The following is a 20447-nucleotide window of genomic DNA, read 5'->3' as shown; positions in this document are numbered from 1 at the left end:
TTCCTTTTTTACTTTCTATCCACAGATCTTCATGTCTTTCACTAAGAGGACACTTGTCAAGATAATTGCCTCAACTATTGTACCTTGGAGCAGCATATACAAAACTGATCTTAAGACTAAAGAGTCATTAGTATTTGGAATAGCTGCCAGGGAAAAAAATCAGGAAAAACTTTTTTCTTGTTTTTATAATTTACCGAAGATAAAATTACTAAAGTCCATGAAGAGGTTATCCTTACCTAGTAAAAAGGCACAGCCGCTGAAAGAAAAAAGAATACTTAGTATAAAATTGCAAAACCCAATTTTGTTCCTAAAGGAACACATTACATGTCATGTCAACCCCTTTAATAATGTGTTTTTTAATTTTCTCTAGGAAACTGGCATTTCTGCAGTATTCAGAATTGGGTCAACCTTCTGTTAGTAGATTTTGGACTTTTCCCTTATCTGTAATTATTTCTGTCAACAAACCATGATTTTGTGCCTGTTTAACTAGGAATTAACCTATAGCCTCCTATCAGTATTTAAGAAAATTTCAAGACTATTCTAAAAGGATAAGGATATTCAAAGTATCTGTAATATTTCAGCTTCTTTTTCTGCTGGTGCAGCTTGAGAGAGAACAGAGTTCCAGCAGCCTGGTAGTGATACCCAGATGCAGCTGGGGAAGGCATGTTTTACACTGGGCGTAGGTGCAAGTAGATCTTTTGTGGAGTGTTGACTTTGTAAAAGATGCATTTCCTCAACAAACCATGTGTCACTGGTTTCTGAATGTGTTGATATAGTGTATATGAGTAGATACTTGGACTTTTTGTGAGGTATGCTAAGTATATATCTGGCAGGAGACACTAAGATTATAATGAGGTTTTTAAATTGACAGTCTTATGCTATGTCAGAACCTTGTTACTCTACAGATGCATTTGTATGAATGAACTTTTTTATCAGAGATGAAATTATATCTTTGGAGTTTTACACTGGCTTTGGTCTTTATTGATTAGTACAGTTTAAAACTATAAACTAAAGTGTAAATGCAGCATTATATTAATGAATGAGGTGTATAATTATAATGATTTTTTTCAGTAACTCAAATTTTCTGTTAGTGCACTAAATCACAAAGAATAGTTTCCAGCATTCTTTAGAATGCTTCCTCATCTGGTGTTAAAATTAGGTAATTCTTTGCATTAAAACTGTACAGATGAAAATGTGCATCCAGTTTCATCCAGTTTCTTTCCCTTTTCTTAGAGGGTTTATTTGATACTTACTTTGCTCCCTACTTTTTTACTGAGCACATGAATGTGGATATAGCTCTAGACTCTCCATTTTACTTACTGCCCGCCTATGAAACAATCCTTGCTTCTTAAGCAAGAAAAGTATTCAGCCTACTTAGTGCTTGTGTCTCAGGGTTTATCTCCTGTCTCGTAGAGCATATACACATTCTGATTGTATTTGGGGACAAGTAAGCAAACTTCTTGTACTGCTGCTTGTGGAATATGATTAAAAATGCCTGCTTCTCAGACCAAATCATTCCTCTTAATCTTGGAAGATCAAGGCTTTCATATAGAGCACCATCTTTGTGTTTGTCTGGGTCTCAGCAGTGTTAACAGGAATTTTGGCATGAGTAATTCAGATGTTTGTTTGTACCAAAAATCCCCCTCCCTACCAACATCCTTTTAAATCTTACAAGAATTTTGGATCTCCTGTGAAGATGAATATTCAACGCATCAATAGCAGGTAACTGCTTTTTAAAATACTTTACTTAAATACTATATGGAAAATATTGAATAATCTTGTAATTTTTACAATGTCATTTACTACATTTTTCTACCCTTTTAGATATCCAAGATCCAGTCCTGGATAGGTAAGTATTCTGAACACTTTTTTTTTTTTTAGCAGTACCTGTTTCAAAGAAAAGCTAAGCTGAAGTTTATTCACTTTTTTGCCTGATCTCCAAATAATTTTTAGGCTACTCCAATCAGATAACTTACTTATGACTTAGCATGTGCATCTAAATGCATAGTAAGGTTCATTATAAACATTACACTTACTCAATTCATGAACTGAAAACAGTTACTCCCATTTTTTTTGTTTTGTCCTGCTTAGTTTTCAGAAGCATTTTATGTGTCTATAGGCAGATTGATTTTGGTAGCCTGTACCAGAAATTAATTTTCTCCCAAGACCTGAACAAGGATGTAAATGCTCAGAACAGTAGTAGTTAAGATTGTATATTTGTGTGCATGTGCATAAATGCACTGGTTTTAATTCTACTTTCTCCTTTAATTTGCAGCCTTCCAGTCTGGTGTTTTTCTTGCCTCTTCATGACCTCGTGTCTTGAGCAGCCTAGCTGGATCCCCTGGTTCCTGTTTCTTCTTGTTTCAAAATTCTGCTTTCTCCCATTTTAGATTCCCTACCCTTTTATATTCATATGCATACACTAGCCTTTTGCTACCTATTTTGGTCTTTGCTATTTATCCTGAGACTTTGGTTGGGTTCCATGCAGTATTTTCCATGTGGCACTGCTCTCCTGGATCCCCTGCCACAGTGCAGTTAGTTTGTCTGAAGAACATCCCTAACGTGCTTTTGAGGTTATAATGGCCTGATTGTTCTCATCTACATTTCTGTTCTGCTGCTTTGTCTTGCTCTAAGTAGACATTGGAGAAGACATTAAGGCTGTACCTTTTGCTGTCCTACTTAGAAAGCAAATGCATGAATGTTTTTTAAAGAACCAGGAGAGCCTGTGGATTGTGGGGGATGATAAGCAAAGTAAAAACTTCCTGAGATAAAAAAATGCAAGCAACTCCCCTCAACAACAACAACACGTCTCCTCTTGGACATGTTTAGATTCATGAGATGTTTGTTCTGCTCCTTTCTGCTCTAATTAGGAAATGCAGTCACATTTTAGCTTTTAGGCTAAACGTAGTTCTTTCTTTTTTTTTCCCCCTTCTGTCAAGTAATCTCTATTTCTGTTTGATTTTGTATCATTTTGATGAGCCTTTCTTTGCAAGTGCTCAGCTGTGGAATCCCTTATGCTCCACACCATAAGAGAATATGCTGCTGAATAGAATATCTTAGACTCATCTGAAATATGTTTTGTTTTCTTGTGTAATACACTCCCTTAATATATTTGTTTTGAATGTGGTTATACATCTCTTCAGTTATCTGCCTGCTCCTTTGCTAATGGATTCAGAAAAGTCATTAAGCTTGTGTGCATTGTGATCTCTTGCTCTAAGTGGGGCATCTGGGGGAAAGTACCAAGTTTAAGTGTTTTCTGGCGTTCATATTGCAGTAGTTCATGCTGATTTCCTTGAGTACACATTTAAATTGTTGATACCCTCAAAGTTTTAAGTTTTTTGTGCTGTTACTCGGTTGTTGTGTAGCAAGGATTTCAAGTCTTACTTTGACTTACCATTCAGTTACAAAGCAGGAACATATTAACATAGTGCATTACAGAAATATTTAAATGTAAAGCTGTTATGTCTGAGTTTCTGGTCATGTAAAATTCTTTTGCATAATTCTTGCTGTGTGAGTCTTCTTTGGGGGGATTGGGCAGGTGGTTCAGGGAAGAAAACAGTTTTCTTATGCAAATTGAGTAAGATTTGTCATCGGAATTTATGAGGACATGTCTGTTTCTGCTTATGAAATAAAATGGTAAAGTAGGTTTTGTGAAGTTTTGAAATTAAATATTTTTAACTTGAAAAGTAACATTTTCTCAATATATAAGGAGTGGGTTTGTTTTTCTGAGTTTAGAATACGGGATTGAAGTTCTTGTCATAATTATGTGAACTGACGTTTTCATGGGAGTTCTTATTTAAGGAGACCTCTTAATGGTTTTATATTTCTTTGTATGTTTTGGTAACATAGATCTGTCCAAATAAAACACAGTCTGTGGTTGTTGGGTCTGAAATATATATTTTTAAATAACAATGTAACTTGTATTGCCAGAGATTTTTACAGTGCTGAAATTTAAACAGTTACTTAAAGCTTACCTGGGAATAATTGCAACTTTGTTCTTTTTTTCTTGTTGTGTTTCAGGGAAATGAGGCAAGCTACCCTTTGGAAATGTGCTCACACTGTAAGTTTTTTTTAATTGCTACACTGTATTGTTACAGAAGTCAGTTTTGTTTGGGGATTGATATGGACAGTTTTCATGTATGTTATGCAGTTTATATATTAACTAAAAGAATAAAATGTTAAAAATTACCTTTGGAAATAATACAGCTTTTGCTGTTAGATTGTAGAATCAAAACCCAGTGTATCTTTAAAATAAAAATCACTTAAAAGTTTGAGGGTTTTCTTTGAGTCTTCCATCAGAATATAAAAAAAAAACCCTTATGATAGTCTTGATGTCTGTAGGGTGAAGTGTAGTTCGACCAGTGGGGCTTTTCCATCAGTCCTGGTGCCAGTTCTTCAGGGGTGTGGTCTGTGCCACAGCACCACTTCATGGTGAAGTCTGTGCTGTGTTAGGAGTGAAGTATATTGCTTAAAGTGGCTTTGTGCCTTCAGGGGAAAGGAGAGGTTTGGGACTAAATGAGCTTTTTTTCCCCTCATGCAGCCAAGCAGTTAGGTGAAAACTTACTTGGTGTTACTTACTTTTGGCCATGTGAGAATAAAATTTGTTGCTCCATCTCATGGGGTTGGTCTACCCTGTAAAAATGACAAGGTATCAGATGATCTTTTCGCCTGAAGCTGACCAGAGAAATGGTTGTCTTGTGAAATGTCCTTGTGGTGTTGTGCTAAGTGTACCTATTCTTAGTTGCATTTTCTATTCAGTGATTTTCTTCAGCCCTAAAGTGTGTGTAGACATGTGTATGTGTCTTCTGAACCACTTGATAAAATTCCTTATCTTGGGTGAATCAGATCTTTTCAGATTCCTTTCAGTGCTTGTCATGTGCTTGTGCTGGCCTGTGGCTCTTGTAACTCAAACTGTAATAGAAAATAAATGGTCATGGAGAAATCTTTGTCTAAATATGTTTTTTCAGAGAAATGAGACTTTACCTGGTAATTTTTGCAAGTCCTGTGTGCCTAATGGGAGCATCTACATGGATTCTAGTTTGAGTCATAAGTTTGCAAACACTTGGGAATATCATCCGCAGCAGTGCATAGCTGTGTAATGCTCTCCGTATATTTTGTTAAATGCAAATACATGGTTGAGTTTTGTACTTGATGAAGACTTCAGTAGTGTTTTCCTGAATCATATATGTCTCTCAATCTTACATTACTGCCCCATTGGTCAGTGTTTTGTTATGGACAAACTGGTTTCTGAAGAATTGTTTTTTTAGCTAGTCATGTCAGTGTCAGAGTTGTAAGCAGTGTGTTGCCATCCTTAACTTCTGATTCTAGGACAAACTATATTCCTTGATAGCAATGGGCAGCCTAAAGGTTTATTATTACACTTCTTTGCTCATTTTTATTGCAGAGAAACTGAGGATTTTTGCATAATATTCTGTGGTTAAATGAAATGTTGAGGCTGCTGTTGTTCAAATGTGAAGTTTTCCGTGATTAAAGGTTGTTCTGCTCTGATGGCCTTTCTCACAGCAGAAGGTTGGCTGTATCCTGGGCAGCATAACACACTGGGAAAATGTCCCTTTGCTTGGATGGGCCCAGCCACTGCAATGATAATGCTGTGCTTAAAGATCCTGAGTGTCTCAGTATTCTGAAAGCCAGGGGTTTTGGGCACGGGTGTGCACAGCTGCATGTCTGGAAGCAAGCTTGCAAGTAGATGTTCACATTGTTATTTAAGTGTTAAATGTCCCTCCTGCTTCCAGAAATTGTCACTTACAGGTCTAAAGTTTTCAAGGCAAGGCCAGACAATCTCTTTGAAGATGATCTGCTACAGTGTCTTGGTTTGAAAAGACAGGTGTCTGCTAAGGAACTCAGGAGCCTCCCCTGAACTGGAAACTGTAAACCCCCTCCCTCTGAATTGTTACAAATTTGAAATTAAGGGGGGCTCTCAGGCAGAGATACGGAAGCAGGAATAACAGTTCTTTATTAGAGAAGAAAATAAGAAATAAAATAAGCAGTGCAGTAATACAAAACAACACTGACAGAATCAGAATATGACCTGACACCCTGTTGGTCAGGGTGTTGGTAGCAGTTGTGGAGCGGCTGGTGTGGTTCTGTTGGAGCAGTGATCCTGTAGAAGGGTATAGTCTTCTGAAGATCCAGTGGAACAGGCAACTGTTCCTCTGGGAATCCAGTGGAAAGGCTGTTCTGGTGTCTCAAAATCTCAGATTCTATCCAATTAGGAATGCTTGGCTCCTCCCTCTGGGTGGAGCATCTCACAATGGGATGCTGTAATTTTTATCAGTCATGCAGGGACACTCAATATCCCATTGACAGCAAATATTTCCCCGGAGGGAGGATTGGTTTGTGGAAGAGATAAAGAAAACTGCCCAATTAACAGAAGATAACTGCCACACCTCTGACAGATGGCAAACAGAATACACACGTTGCCTTGCAATCTAGGGCGTACAGATTTTGAATTTTCTCCTTTTGGAGATTGCCAGTTAGTAATAATGTATTAATGCTGTTTGCATGGAGACGTTGGGTCATAACCTCTGCTTGGTGCTACAGTTGCTACTTTGGTGTCTCATAAGAATAGTTTTGTGTTAAAGTAGGCAGTTACATGAAGCAAATTCAGGCTACCATAGAGAGGATGCTCACCATTAGATAGTCAAGCATCTTCTTTTAACCTTTCATTTTAGAACATTAGTTCTTCTCAGTGGGTGAATGAGTGTTGTTGGATTCCTTAGAATGGTTTGGTTTTGTTTCTCAGCTATGCTGTGCCAGAAATTACAGAAAACCTACCGCTGCTTTCCATGATGAAAATTTGATGTCAGCCAGAATCTGTCAAATTGTCCATAAGAAAATTTTATTATCGCAAAAAGATGTAGAGAGGACCATTTTGTAATAGAGTAAAGAATAGTTTATAAATACTCTTTTGTAGTGTGTTTGGATTTTAAGCTAAGAAGACTAGTATCTCTTTCCTAACTTAGGAAATTGTAATTGACACATCTGAAGTCATAAAAAGGATTAGTCCAGCTGTGTGTAAGCATATACAAGATGAGTGGTTGAATGTGTTCTCAAGGGTATCATCTTTTTGAAATCTGATCTCCAAAACTGAAATGGCTGACGTGGTTGCTACTCTGAAACGTTATATTCGTGAATCAGATGAGGCTGTAGGTAGAGGTGCAAATTTTGCTGAAGGTCTGTTTTATTTTGAGATCTCTGCAATACATTCTTCTGGGGGAAAATTAGTCTGGAAACATTTAAAATTCATTTCAGAACATGTTTGATTTGCAAAATTTTTCCTAAAACCTTTGCAATATTCTTGCCTATAATGGTTTCATGTTTGAAAAGTTAGTGGAAATTGGGCTCTCTGTGACCACACTCTGATCTGGCTTTTGTTAGTTAAACCTTTTATTGTTAGTTAAACCAGTATTCTAAGACTATCTGAAAAGCCTGTCTTTTAAATACAGGGGTAAAGTGCTCAGCACCTAATTGCTGAGAGATGTACAGCTTTTCTAAGGTCTGTACCCTTTGCAGATGCCTGTGTGTATACTGTGTGCTCTGCAGCAATGGATGTACCATGCTTCTTAAAGCATATGCAGTTATCCTGTTAAAGCATCACTGAATGTAGAATTTCAGAAATCTGTGGGTTTAGGGCATTTTTTACTTTTGGCTCTCAGATTAATAAAAAGTTAGCTATGTACCTTGATGTTAACTGTAGAAAATATAATTAATTTTTTTCTGAAATTACTGTTTTCAAAATAAGCACACTGCAGTTGGCTTCTAATGAAGTTTTTTGAGTTGCCACTTGAATAGTTTTTACAGTCTTAGCATCAGTTGCATGCATAACAATTTGAAACAGAATTGTTTTAAAATCTAATGGATGATCCTCTACTGCTGTGTTGAGGGGCAGAAGTGAGGAACTCAGCAGTGTGGATTAGCATATTAGAAATTGAGCAACTGAGATAAGACTCCTGCAATAAAATGGGAGTGAGGCAAAGCATTTGCATGTAGTTTCTTGGAAGCATTTTAACCTGTTTCATCATATTTTTAGATGTATGCAAATGAATTCAAGAGATGAAGCAGGTGTTGGCTCTAAGAATTTTAATACTTGGATAGAAGAGGAATCTTGAAAGTACTGATAGTTCTTTAACAAAAAAATCCTTAGTACCAGAACTACTTAACACTTGCCTGATGTTAATTACAAGGGGAACAAAATCCAGAATGGATTATGAAATAAATATAAATAATTCTAAGTGTTTTAAAACAGTGCAGAATTTGATGTTTGAGCAGGGCTGCCAATAAAGCATTTTAAAGAAAAGCACTTAGCAGTTACTATTTCCAGCCAGTTTGTAAGTTTGTGAGCTCAAGCATCAGTGCCAAGGTGAGGGGACACTGTCTGGTTTGCTGAAAAGCATGGGAAGCACAGAGCCCCCTGTCAGCTGGGGAGCATAGCACAAAAAAGGCTAATTTGGATCTGAATGCTCAGGGTTGCTGGTAGTGTGGTGATGAGTCACCGGCAAACTCTGCTTCAAACAGTGTAAACAAAGCTCAGTCCTGGTTTTCCTTAGGGATGGTATCGCCCTTTTTACACTACTATGGACTTGGACTTCCTAGGAGTTCCTAGTGTTTTTATCTGGCCTGGTCTCCTGAGCTGCTCTTAAATTCTGTCTGCTACTGCCACCATCAGTCCTTTCAGCTCAGCTTTCCCTTGAGCTGAACTGTCTTGTGCCTTGCATTTCCAGCAGAACTTAGGAGAGTTTATGTGGGCACGAAGTAATATTTTTTGTTCAGACACTGAGAATTAATTTCAGTGCTCTGTTCTCTCAGTGAGAGCTATGTGGAATTTTAAGAAAGTCTGTTGATAAGGACAGGGAAAATACAGGCATTGTAAAAAAGGGGAGCTCCATCTTAGATAGGAACTGTTGTGTATGTGCATTTTGGGAGATAAAGCAAAAAATTACTAAGATATTATTGAAATCTGCTGTTATACATAAATGTATGCTGTTTTCCTTTAAAAAATCCCAAGGATAACCAAGAAACAAACATTAAGCTCCAGAAAACCGGTGTAGTTTTTAGGTAAATTCAGCATAGGCAGGGAGAGTCAGCAGAAATGAAGACTTGTGAAGAAAGAATAGACAGAAGGTATGCCAATCTAAGGCATATTATACTGTGATGTATTCATCCTTTATTTTATATTTGTGTTCTTATTTCTTAAAGCTGTTCTATGAAGACCAGGATACTACTGAAATACAAATTTTTTTCAAGCTTTTAAAAATTCAGCTTGTGGAAAGGATTTAATGGTAGCTGAGGTGCCTGCAATATATTTAAGGAAAAATAATGTAATTCTGATATTAGATTCTGATACAGTCAGTTATGAGCACAGTGATCTCATGTTTATCCAGATATGTTCATTAGGAACAGAGGTTTATATGCTGATGAGCTATTAAAGAAAATTTTCTTGGCCCTGCATTTACTTTGCTTTTTCATTATTTCCTCCTCCAAGTACTGTCATTTGTGCTGTGTCAGTTGCCAGAAACAAAGTATAGGAAGAGTTTGCTATTTGGTCAGCTTTTGGTAGAGATGCTAATTTTTTTCAGTACTGTTTTTTAATATGTTTTGACTTCTGTTAAGAAAAGAACCTCTCTCAGATCTCCACTGCAGGGAAACCCTTTGCTTGACTGTTTCAAGGTTTGGAATGAGAAATTTTAATCTCATTTCTAGTAGAAACTGCTGCCAGATATTTGTACCTGGCCTGTGCATTGAAGTTGAGCTGGTATGAGCTATGAAATGAGATGTGTGTATATGTGGACAAAGAGTAATTAACATTTTTCAAATATCCATAATTTCGTAATTGTGGCAGCTGTTGCTTTGTTACAGTTCAGCAAAACATGAACATTGTTGAGACGTACTGTTACATCCCTTTGCAACCTCCTCCCCTTCCTGTGATCTGCTTCGTACCTTTACTCCTTGTCCACCATCTTTAAAACAAAACAAAAGAAAAAAATTTCTTCTCTTACGCTTGCTAGTTTTATAATGTAAGGACCTTGTTAACTGCAGATGTGAGGCTAGTTAACCCAACAGTGGTTCTTGTGCCCAGCAGATGGTGACAGAACAGCATTGCTTGGTAATACAAGCAATGTGTCCAGTGGATCAGTTTCTGAATGCTGCAAGAAAATGTTCTTTTTTATAGTTCATATTGGTAGTTCTGCTAGAGATATATTAACTTGAGATAAAATACCTTTCTGGCAACAGTTTGTTTTCTTAGCACATTTCTTAGCAATGGCTGAGACAATCTTTTGTGCCAGCTTGTGCCAATTCAAGCTATGTAGCCATGTGTGAGTGACTTGTGTATGTGGTAATTAATTAACTCCACTTCATAGCAGAACATTGACAGAACTCTGGGTGTCACTTTCAGTCTTTGCTCGTGTATTCGTGAGGAAAAATGGCACGGACTTGAGCTCCCAAACCAGGAAATGGAACTGAAGTAATGAATTAAGACTTTCTTTAATGTGACCTCTGGGTTGTGAGAAAATGGTGTTACGTAATGATCAGAGGTTTGTAGTCCTGCTTCAGGCAGCTCCATGTTTCTATCCTAATTTGTGAAAATGTCATTGCTGTGTTTTGGTACTTAGGAGCTTCTTACATGTTACTTAGAAATTTTATAGAACTTGTAGTTCATTAACTCAGTTTTTGTGGCAAGGGAGAAGAAATCCAGCTGTGTTAATGCTTCTTAAAATCACATTGTGATTTTGTGAAGTTACAGAACTGTGAAGTGTTTCAGGTTGTTTAGGAGGCTTTAGAACTGACCAAAATGGAAAGATTAGTCTTTCTATTATTACTGGAAGTGTGATTCCACTGATCTGGTAAGAAGCTGACAGTGCGTTAAATACACGATAGACAATATTTTTAGTTTGCTGTTTAGTTATTTAAAGTGAAGTAATACAGGTATAAATTGTGTCAATTCTTGTAGTTATTTTTCAAAGGGAAATATGCTTACATAAGTGTGCATACATAGTGTGATAAGTCACCCTTAATATTTTTATGCTTTTTCAAATGCTTGTGCTGTGAAGCTTTTTTGAGGGTATGAGCTCTTTCTGTGGGAGTTGGAAGTAGAACTTGCACTGAAATGAAGTTCCCACATTTGTAGCTTGCCAAATGTGCTGTCTGCATTAAAATGGGCTGGGCCCAGTGATTGTCCAGTGGCAGGACTGGAAGTAGGGGCAAAAGAGTTTCTGTGCACAGAAGCAAAAGTTGGCAAATACCTTTCAGTGTATTGGGGAGAAGCAGCATTTTGTGCTGATGGAACTCATAAAATGGCCCGTGGAGCTCTGCTTTGCCATTCCTTTTTAATACTGTATTCTTCTAGTCCCATGATGATGTTCTACATCCAGGTTACTGTATGTTGCTGTGTCTCCCTCTGTGTCATCTGGAGGAGTTCCTGGGTAGGTGTGCAATGTGCTGCTGCCACTGCTGTGCTGTTGTGCTGTTCAGGGCACACCTCCAGTTATGGTCAAGGCTTCTGCACAAACTGGGCTAAAAGGAATATTTCAATGCGGTTGAGAGGTTAATTGTGTGAAATACCACACTGCTTACTAGAAACCAAGGAAAGCGAATTATATTTAGTCTCACTTTTGTAGCCCTAGAGGCAGAATCAGGTCTGTCCCTTTCTGGCACAGCAAAGAGAAGATTATTCTGAGACTGCAGACTGGTTTTTGCCCTTTGCCTCTGCAGTTGCAAGCAGTAACTGAGACTGCAGAATGGCAGAAAATCATCTTGTGCCTTTGGACTTCTGTCAGGCTGTCTTTCATTCTGAAATAGTGCAGTCCTGAGGACTCTCTATTTGTGTCTCACTGGTTTTTAGACAAGGATATCAAGAAACTGAAGTGGCAGTTGGTTACTGTTGGTAGAGGATTAGGTCTCTGAGTTAGCTACAATTTCAAGACATCAGGCTTTGCAGGTTGGCTGACCTTATGTATTGGAAGACTCAGAGCTGTTCTATTTTATGCTGCACTTTTACAAAAGCCTGAGAAGGTACCGATGTGATGATGTGAAATGGATCAGGTGGATGTATGTGCCTTGTAGAAGATATGATAAAATTTCTATTACTGTTGGAGCAAGCACACTACTAAATGGAGCTAAGAAATATTGAGGGACCTGCACATGTTAAGGAGAAGGTTGGTAGGGCAAGTTTGCAGGGTATGTTTGCTCTGTACTGAGCCCCTTCTAGGCTTCCTAAGAACCTCAGTTGCTCCTTTGTAGCTAAAAAGGGTGAGCAACATGTGAACAGACTTGGATCTCGTAAATGAGGCTGCTGACAGGGTATTTTCAGGTTGTTATGGAGAAATTTTCAAGCTTTTCAGCAGTAGCAAAGTACATGATTGCTTTTAATTGTTTTTATAGATTCACAGGTTTAGTCTATTCTTGGCATAATCAGATGTGTAAAATAGGGTACTAGGATATATGCTTTAATTGAGATTCTCTATAAATTTGAACAGATTAGATGAAGAGGTGCTGCTGCAGAACCTGAATCTACTTTAATTTCTGGGACAAAAAAAAAGCTGTATGCAAGTTGTGGCTACAGGTGTGTCTGTTTCCCATCTGAGATGGAGAGGAAGAATGATCTTAAGTCAGTAAGAGGAGTGTTTTAAGTAGGTGAGAGTTAACTGGCTACCAGTAGGACTGTTAGCCTGCTTAACTTGACTCAAATCCCAGGAGATCTCATGTTCAGTGTGCTGAAAAAGCACTAGTTTTGCTAATAAGCTGAATATAATTGTCTTTCTGACATACTATGTTAGTCCAGTGTAAACATAATGCTGTTTCCTTCAGAGAACACTTGGTCTCTTCCTCAAATTCTTCACATCTGGTATTTGTAAGAGCTGACTAAGTAACTAGCTAAGCATCCTCAATCCTTCAAAATGTTGTGTCAGCATGTGGTATTCAGTGAGTCACAATGCTAATAACTGTATTATGGCAGGTGCAGGGAGGAATAAAGGTAAGTCTTATTTAAAATAAAATTGTGTTTGTCTTCAGAATTTCATGTTATTGTTATAGGTGTTTTATAGTTAAAATAAAGTAGGAGAAAATCTTGTAGGAAAGCAATGAAATGTGCCTTGTGTTTAACTGCAAAGGATTTACTGAAGCCTTTCTGAGAGTAAATATGGGGTTGTTTTTCATTTCAGTTGATGCTGATGAGATAAAAAGACTAGGAAAGAGATTTAAGAAGCTTGATTTGGACAACTCTGGTTCTCTGAGTGTGGAAGAGTTCATGTCTTTACCTGAATTGCAACAGAACCCGTTAGTACAGCGAGTAATAGATATATTTGACACAGATGGCAATGGAGAAGTGGATTTTAAAGGTAAGGCACAGTGTTCTGTGATAGGTGGTGGTACTTCAGAATTCCTAGAGCTTTAGAATTCAGGTTTTTCTTCATCTGACACAGGAGAGGTGAAGAAGATGTGTTAAAATAAGGTGCTAAATCCTAGTGGAACTAAATACCAGTAAAACTAGTTTCTCTGCATTAGGGCACTTCTGAGTGAAATGTTTAAAGGACCAAGGTGTTTAGTAATAGATTTTAAGGTCAGGCTGACTGAGGACTACTTGCTAAATATCTCTTAAAGTACACCAATTTAGACTCTTTAATTTTGATGCTGAGGAGAGACTGAAGAAAGTTGTGGTAGGCTAAGTGATGTGTTTCTGCATAAGTTGTATTTGTCCAAATGAAATCTCTCCTTTGGAGTATTTAGAAAATAGGAAGGAGCCCAGGTTTTTCTGTTGATATTTCTTTTATGGGGTTATTTTTATGTAGATCTTAGACTGACACTTGAAGAAAAAAAATCCAAACAACACGGAAGATTTGATTTAGTACATTTCTCAATGATTTTAAATATTCATGATTAAAAGGGCCATGATTAAAATCTTCCTCGCTAGTTCATCTTAAAACAGTGTCTGAAATTATAATGTTTGTAACTTCTGTTCAAGGTAAAACTTAGTATTTCTTATGACTAAAGAAGGCTAATCAGTCTTGCATTTTTTGTAATTGGAGAAAGTACTTAAATCTTATTTATACTGACAGACTGACATTTTAAATAAGATATTAATATACAAGAGCTGGTAACCTCTACAAAACCTATTTAATGTCTATAGGGATATCTACAGTATAACCAGAATGTTGAGTTTTGATTAGAAGTAGTAATTTTTGCATGGAACTATTCAAAATTCCCTTGTAAAAAACAGATAGTCATAAGCAATGATGATCATGTTTTCTGTGACATTGAGCTGTAATTAATAACAGTTATCAAGAGTTGTTCCTCTTGGAAGGGAACAGGAAGTTGGCAAAGCCAATTTTCTTTTATAGAAAAATATTTTAGAATTTCTTCAAATGCAGTTTTCGGTTTCAATGTAATTCTTTACATTGAGAAATCAGTATTGAGAGGAGTTGTACATTTGGAGTCTCAACTGGAGTAACTTTAGTAAAGATCTTAGTTTTCTGTCAGGTTCTTGTGAAGGTCCAGCAACAAAATTATTTAAATGCTGGTGTGACATAGTCTGTTTAGTGAGTGTTGCATTGGATTTGGGGTTCCTCCCACTGAAGAACATTAAATATCAAAGTACACAGACATTTAGGTATCATAAAGTAGGCAATATTTTAGAGATTAGATTGCTTTCACAATTTCTAAAATTTTCTGAATGTTGACTTGTTTATTAAAAATGTGGTTTTTATACATGTTTTCCTTACATTGTGTAGAATTTATAGAAGGAGTCTCCCAGTTCAGTGTCAAAGGAGATAAAGAACAGAAGTTGAGGTGTAAGTATTTTGATTTTCCTTAACAAAAAATTTCTGATCCTCAGAAATACACTTTTGTAAGTTAAGGTTAAGAAATTGGCAAATTCAAATTTTTGTAAAGAGCGGAAAATAATGAAAGTAGATTGTAAGCTTTTTGCACATTTTGTCCTTTATTTGTTGTGAACATTTAGTAGCACTCTTTTCTGCAGGGAAGGTTGGAGGAGGTTGGTTGCATGCTGAAGAATTTTCAGTTGCTTTCAGTTTTTTTTAAAAAGTGAGTTCATTTAATAACAGCTTGCTGTATAGATCTGTGAACTTACAGGGCCTAAGAATAATACTGAATTATTTGCTATTACAGTAGGAAAGCATTAAATTCTTGTTTCAGAACTGCATCTCCAGACCTTGGCTTTAGGAGTAGAAATGAGACAGATTCAGTTACAGATGTAGCTTCCAAATAACTAAGACTGAAATGTTTAAAAATAAATTCAGTCTTGATGACAAGTTGTTTGCAGCAAAGTAACTAGATGGGATTTTGAGTCATCTGTTTCCTGGGAGGTTGTAATTTTTTTGCTGGCTGAGTGCTTTACTTGTGGTGGGGAAGATTTTCTTTTTTGGTGTTCACAGAATGCTTTTACTGCTGGTGTTAGAACAATTTCAGGTGTTTTCTAAAGTGAGTATATATTGTTTTCCAACCATAGTTGCTACCAAATGGTTGGTTTATTTATGTTTGATTATTTTTTTTTACTTCTGCAGTTGCTTTTCGCATTTATGATATGGACAAAGATGGTTATATCTCAAATGGAGAGCTCTTCCAGGTCCTGAAGATGATGGTTGGGAACAATCTCAAAGACACTCAGTTACAGCAAATTGTAGATAAAACCATAATTAATGCAGATAAGGATGGTGATGGAAGAATATCCTTTGAAGAATTTTGTGCTGTAAGTAACTTCAAAAGAAAAATTGAGTCATTTAAAGAGGGAGGAAAAAAAAAACACCTCTCAAGTGCTACTCTGGAAAAAGAGTAAACAGTTAAAAGGTGCATTTTTATGAACTTAAGAGGTTTACTGAACAGAATGTTTAAATGTAGCATTTAACACTTGGAAGGGTTGATTTTAACCCATATGATATATTTGTTTAATTAGTTGACAGGAAGTTTTAAATTCTTTTCTCAAAAAAAGTAAATGCCACATTGAATCTTGACCCTTTGAAAATTGCAATAATGAGTGTTTACACATTGATTTTTAAATGGTGTACTAAGGAAGATACACTTGATAGCATGGTTTAGGCATTGCTTTTTTTCCCTAATCTTTGAATTTACAACTTCAGTTCAAACTTAACTAATTCTTACTCAAAAAATATGTGAGTTCTAAAAAAAAGAGGGGGAGGGAGGGTGGTGGAAATCTGCCATGCTGCCAGCTACTAAAGTGAAAAGATTCTGTTGTTTTCATTTTGGGGATTTTTCTTTTAAGTTCAATTATTTTTGTGATATCATGTAAAAAACATTTTGTCTGCAAAGAAGTTAGAGCTACAGCCTGCAGATGCCTGGATTACTGCATTACTTGTCTATTTCTTATACTGGGCTGTCATCTTCCAGCCATCCATCAAATGTGATGTTGCCTCTTCTTTTGTCTTTGGGCTTCTGCCCAGACTTCTTTCCTTGTGCTACTGAGGGATTTTCCTCTTCTTTACTTTTAATTTCTTCAGTTTTTGTTGACCTCATGACAAGACACTTTTTAGTTCTACATCTTATTCTTTTTCTTGCATTTTACCCTCTCTGAATCTGGTGCCATATATCTACAAAAATGAGTTTTAATTTGTTGCCTTTGGCACATACCATTTGGCCTTTGAATTTTGTTCCTGCATTATAAAATGTTTCTCTGACATGGCACCTTTCCTTTTCCTTCTGCTCTGCATGGATCAGACACCTGTGAAAACTGGTAATTCTTTCCTGAGTGTGTGCTCTGTCAGAAATCCTGCTGCTGTTCCTAAAGTACTTTCTTTTTCCTGGGAAGGTTCACAGTTTTACAGTTTTAGAAGTCACGATTTTATTTAACATGCACAAACATACAAGGTCATAATATGAGATAGAGAGGAATGCCAGAATGGTGTTATTTGCAGTGGTTTTCAGGCCTTTGAGCATGTAAATTGTACTAATTGTACTTAACTACCTTGGTTTGTACATAATTAATTTTATCTCTCACAGTACTTGTAAAATGTAAATCAGTTTGGAGTGGCCAGGGAAGTACTGCCTTTATGATTGACCTCAGTGCATCTATTGAATGTGTTCTTTGCACTTTGCTAATTTTCAGTTCTCGTGTTTCTGAACCTTGTTTTTTCTCCCAGGTTGTAGGAGGCCTAGATATCCACAAAAAGATGGTCGTAGATGTGTGACTCTGTAGGGCACCACCCAACACTTTTGCTTTCTTCTCCATCTCTGAAGATCTGCTCAAGACGTCCAGCAATGCTCTCTGTGTATTTAAATGGAAGTATTTTTCTCTGTGAAGCCACATTTTCCAACATGAGCCTCATGAAGCCAACTAAGTGTTATTGAACTTTTATTCTCTCAATAACTCAGTGTAGCACTTTAAAGTCTGAAGGACAGCAAAGATGGAAAGAGCATATCAATGTGGCGGAGAAAGGGAAGGGGTTGGCTTTTTAATTTATTTTTCTTCATCTTTTATAACAAGGAAATATCTATCTATCTATCTATATATATGTGTGTGTGTATTTATATATAGATATATATGTAGCTTTCTATATGTAGTAGCTAGGTGGGCTTTAATTTAATATACTTGACTCAGAAACAAAACTAGAGTACAAAGTGCCAAGCAGAATATTAACAGTTCAATATGTGGATATACATCCTTACTTTTATTTCACACAGTTTTATATATATAGTAGAAGAATGTAAAGTTTTAACTGGGTCTTAGGTCAACTCTTTTCCTGTGACTGTTCAGATGTTTCTATATATTGAATGGCTGACAAAGCATTGCTTCTTATTAAATCACCTTAATTACTTTTTTTTGTAACACAGGAGACTAAGTTTCTTTTTACCTATTAATATATTACCAGGGACCGTGTCTCTTTGCTAAATAACTTAGTTCAGTTCTACTTAATATGAGAATATAGTTTAATGCTACTGCCAAGAAGTAGTCCTCATGTACATATAGTGACTGTGGAATGCTTTGATGGCTGTTAGATTCCATCACCTAGGAATTGGGAGCAGTTACAGCTGTCTGAAGCCAAGACAACTCTGCTGTTCTGGGTTCAATTTAGATACAGCTGCTTAAGGTGGTAGATGCATATACAATTTTCTCTTGTGCTTAGCTTAATGAAATTAGGATCAACATAACTGTGCAGGATTCCCATCTACTTATTTTATACAGTACTTAGATTATACAATGTTCTTGCCACTTAAATTCTGTTGTTTCACCCATGATAATTTCCCCCCTTGCATTTAAAAAATACTACAGGTAGCTAAATAACTGGTAATATTTTATATATATATATGTATATATGATTCATACGGGGGGGAATCTTGTTAAAGTATGCCATAGAGGAGGAAAACTTCACACTATCTAAATTTATACCTCTTGCAGTTCTCCAGTCCTTTTCCTGGAGAATTTTTTTTCTTTTCTAAATTTGTCCATATCATAATTTGTAATGGAACGTAACTTGATCTGTTTGTGTGACATAAAAGTAGCGAGCCATGTTTTACAACTTTATATCATCCCTTCCCTTTTCTGCAGTGGTACTATTGGCTGGAAGAAAAACATTTGCTAGATTTTTTAGGACAGTACATCTTTCCTGTATAGTAGTTTTTCTATTTTAAAAAAATGTTTTATAATGAGCGGTGGAAAGTGCAGGTTGTCTGAACCTCTTCAATCAAGCACCTGTCTGCCATAGCTGTTCCTTCAACTGAGTGCTGCACATCATGGGCTCTGTCTGTAAGAGAGAAATCCAGGTGCTTAGTGTCCTTGCATGACATGAAGTTTTGCATGTAGATCGATTTGAAATGTTCCTCTTGTTTACATAATTTGCATAATTAAAAAGATAATGTTGCCAAACTTTGGTAAATGTTAATGTTCAAAACAAAAATCTCCACTACATGTAACTTTTTTCTTCTTCTGGATCAGTACGTGGTTTATAATCCCAGCCAGTGGTTGTATCTGTTCCAGTGTCAACTGCCATGTGCTCTGCTTCAGGGGGGGAATTAGTCTTTTTGTGAATTTTTTGTACATAAGTATTTGTTACAAACATTTTAGCAAATGCTTTCAGTTTTTCTTGCTTGTGCATATCTTGGCTGGCATTATAGGAATTAGTGCTAATGTTACTTCCTATGGGGGACTGGAAGGGGAGGGATGAGGTTTTTTTTCAGTTTGTGTGGGGAAAAAAGATTTATGTTGAATGTTTAGTTTTTCCTCTGCATGCTACATCGTATATTGTGGGAACTGTAAGAACCTTCATACTGTATGAATATAAAATAAAATATTTGAACCTTAGCTGGGGTGCTCAGTACCTTTCCTGTTCACCTTAAAGCAGCTCTGCACCTTGCTCTGAAGAAAACCTGTTCATATTTTTTGTCCACTCCTTGATTATTAAGATTTACTACAAAACTCCACAGGGTGCAGTCTGTTGAAAACGACCAGGGGTCGTTTCAGTGTTTCAAGACATGTTGAGGTTGTTTAATGGCACATCTGGTTCTCTTTGCTAAATGTTCAAAGTGGATCACCTACTTTGTTTGAAATCCCTGTGGAAAGTGGTTTTAAAAAACAAACCAACCCCCCCTAACATTAATGTAGGTGGAGAATAAAAGGCAGTTCACATGTCTCAGAAAAGGTCTGAGCTTTGTATTGATGACACCAGCCCTTCTTGCACAGGTATACCCTTCACAGCAGCTCTGTGCTGTGCTCTTTGGGGTGCAGGTGTTTGGACCTTCTGTGTGCTGCCCTCTCCCTTCTGCTGCTTTGGGTCAGTGTAGGTATGCGCCTAATTTAGGATAAACGTCAATTTTGTGTGCTCTTGCATCACTCTCCTTTATCTTTGAAGCTAATTGAAATAAATGACACAAGCAGTCAAGGAACAGAAAATGTAGTGAGCAGGTACATGTGCCTGGAGCTGCTCAGAATGCACACACTGTCCCCTGTATCGCTCAGACTGCTAAACTGTGTGTGCTCAAGGTACTCCAGCAAGTCTAATCTATTCACAACTGAAGGCCCTATTCTGGAAACTTGGACATTGACCTAAATACTTAATTTGCTTGTGTGTTTGATAATCTTATTTCTGTTTTCATTCCCAAACCTGACTTAGTTATTTTGCAAGACATTTTACAGAAGGTTGCCTGGCAGGTTTAGGAGAAGAGGGTTCGTTTTTAAATCTTACTTGGAGTGGTCACTCTTAATTTCTCCCCCTACTTTTACTGCATTATGCTGCTTATGTAGCATTTTAAGGAGACACACAGGACCTTACAGTTATTGGTGCTCTGGTACACTGGAACATACTTAACCTCATGGCTCTTGGCTCCACTAGGCTGTCCTTACAGATAATTTGTAGGAATTAAGAAATCTATATGCGTGCAGATTCAGGATTCAGTTCAAATGTGTTATTTACCCCTTCATCTTACTCTTTTCATGTGATGCATTGCTCAGCAGCAGCACTCAGTGG

At 36.9% G+C, this 20447-nt stretch overlaps 1 protein-coding gene across 1 annotated transcript in view; it reads left to right on the top strand.

The window, feature by feature from the left end:
- The window catches only part of PPP3R1 (protein phosphatase 3 regulatory subunit B, alpha), a 38966-nt gene extending 19681 nt beyond the window's left edge, over positions 1 to 19285 (top strand). Inside the window, exons 2-6 of the mRNA XM_054290157.1 lie at positions 4021 to 4060; positions 13179 to 13355; positions 14745 to 14804; positions 15537 to 15721; positions 17127 to 19285. Coding sequence (XP_054146132.1) covers positions 4021 to 4060; positions 13179 to 13355; positions 14745 to 14804; positions 15537 to 15721; positions 17127 to 17174 — 510 coding nt within the window. The 3' untranslated portion in view covers positions 17175 to 19285. The remainder of the gene's footprint in view (positions 1 to 4020; positions 4061 to 13178; positions 13356 to 14744; positions 14805 to 15536; positions 15722 to 17126) is intronic.
- Positions 19286 to 20447: the final 1162 nt, after the last annotated feature.

Source organism: Melozone crissalis, unplaced genomic scaffold, assembly GCF_028551555.1.
Source record: "Melozone crissalis strain CALT ecotype California unplaced genomic scaffold, PUWL_Pcris_2 ptg000081l_1, whole genome shotgun sequence".
NCBI lineage: Eukaryota > Metazoa > Chordata > Aves > Passeriformes > Passerellidae > Melozone > Melozone crissalis.
The sequence above is the reverse complement of the archived record's forward strand: the minus strand, read 5'-3'. Positions and strand labels throughout refer to the sequence as shown.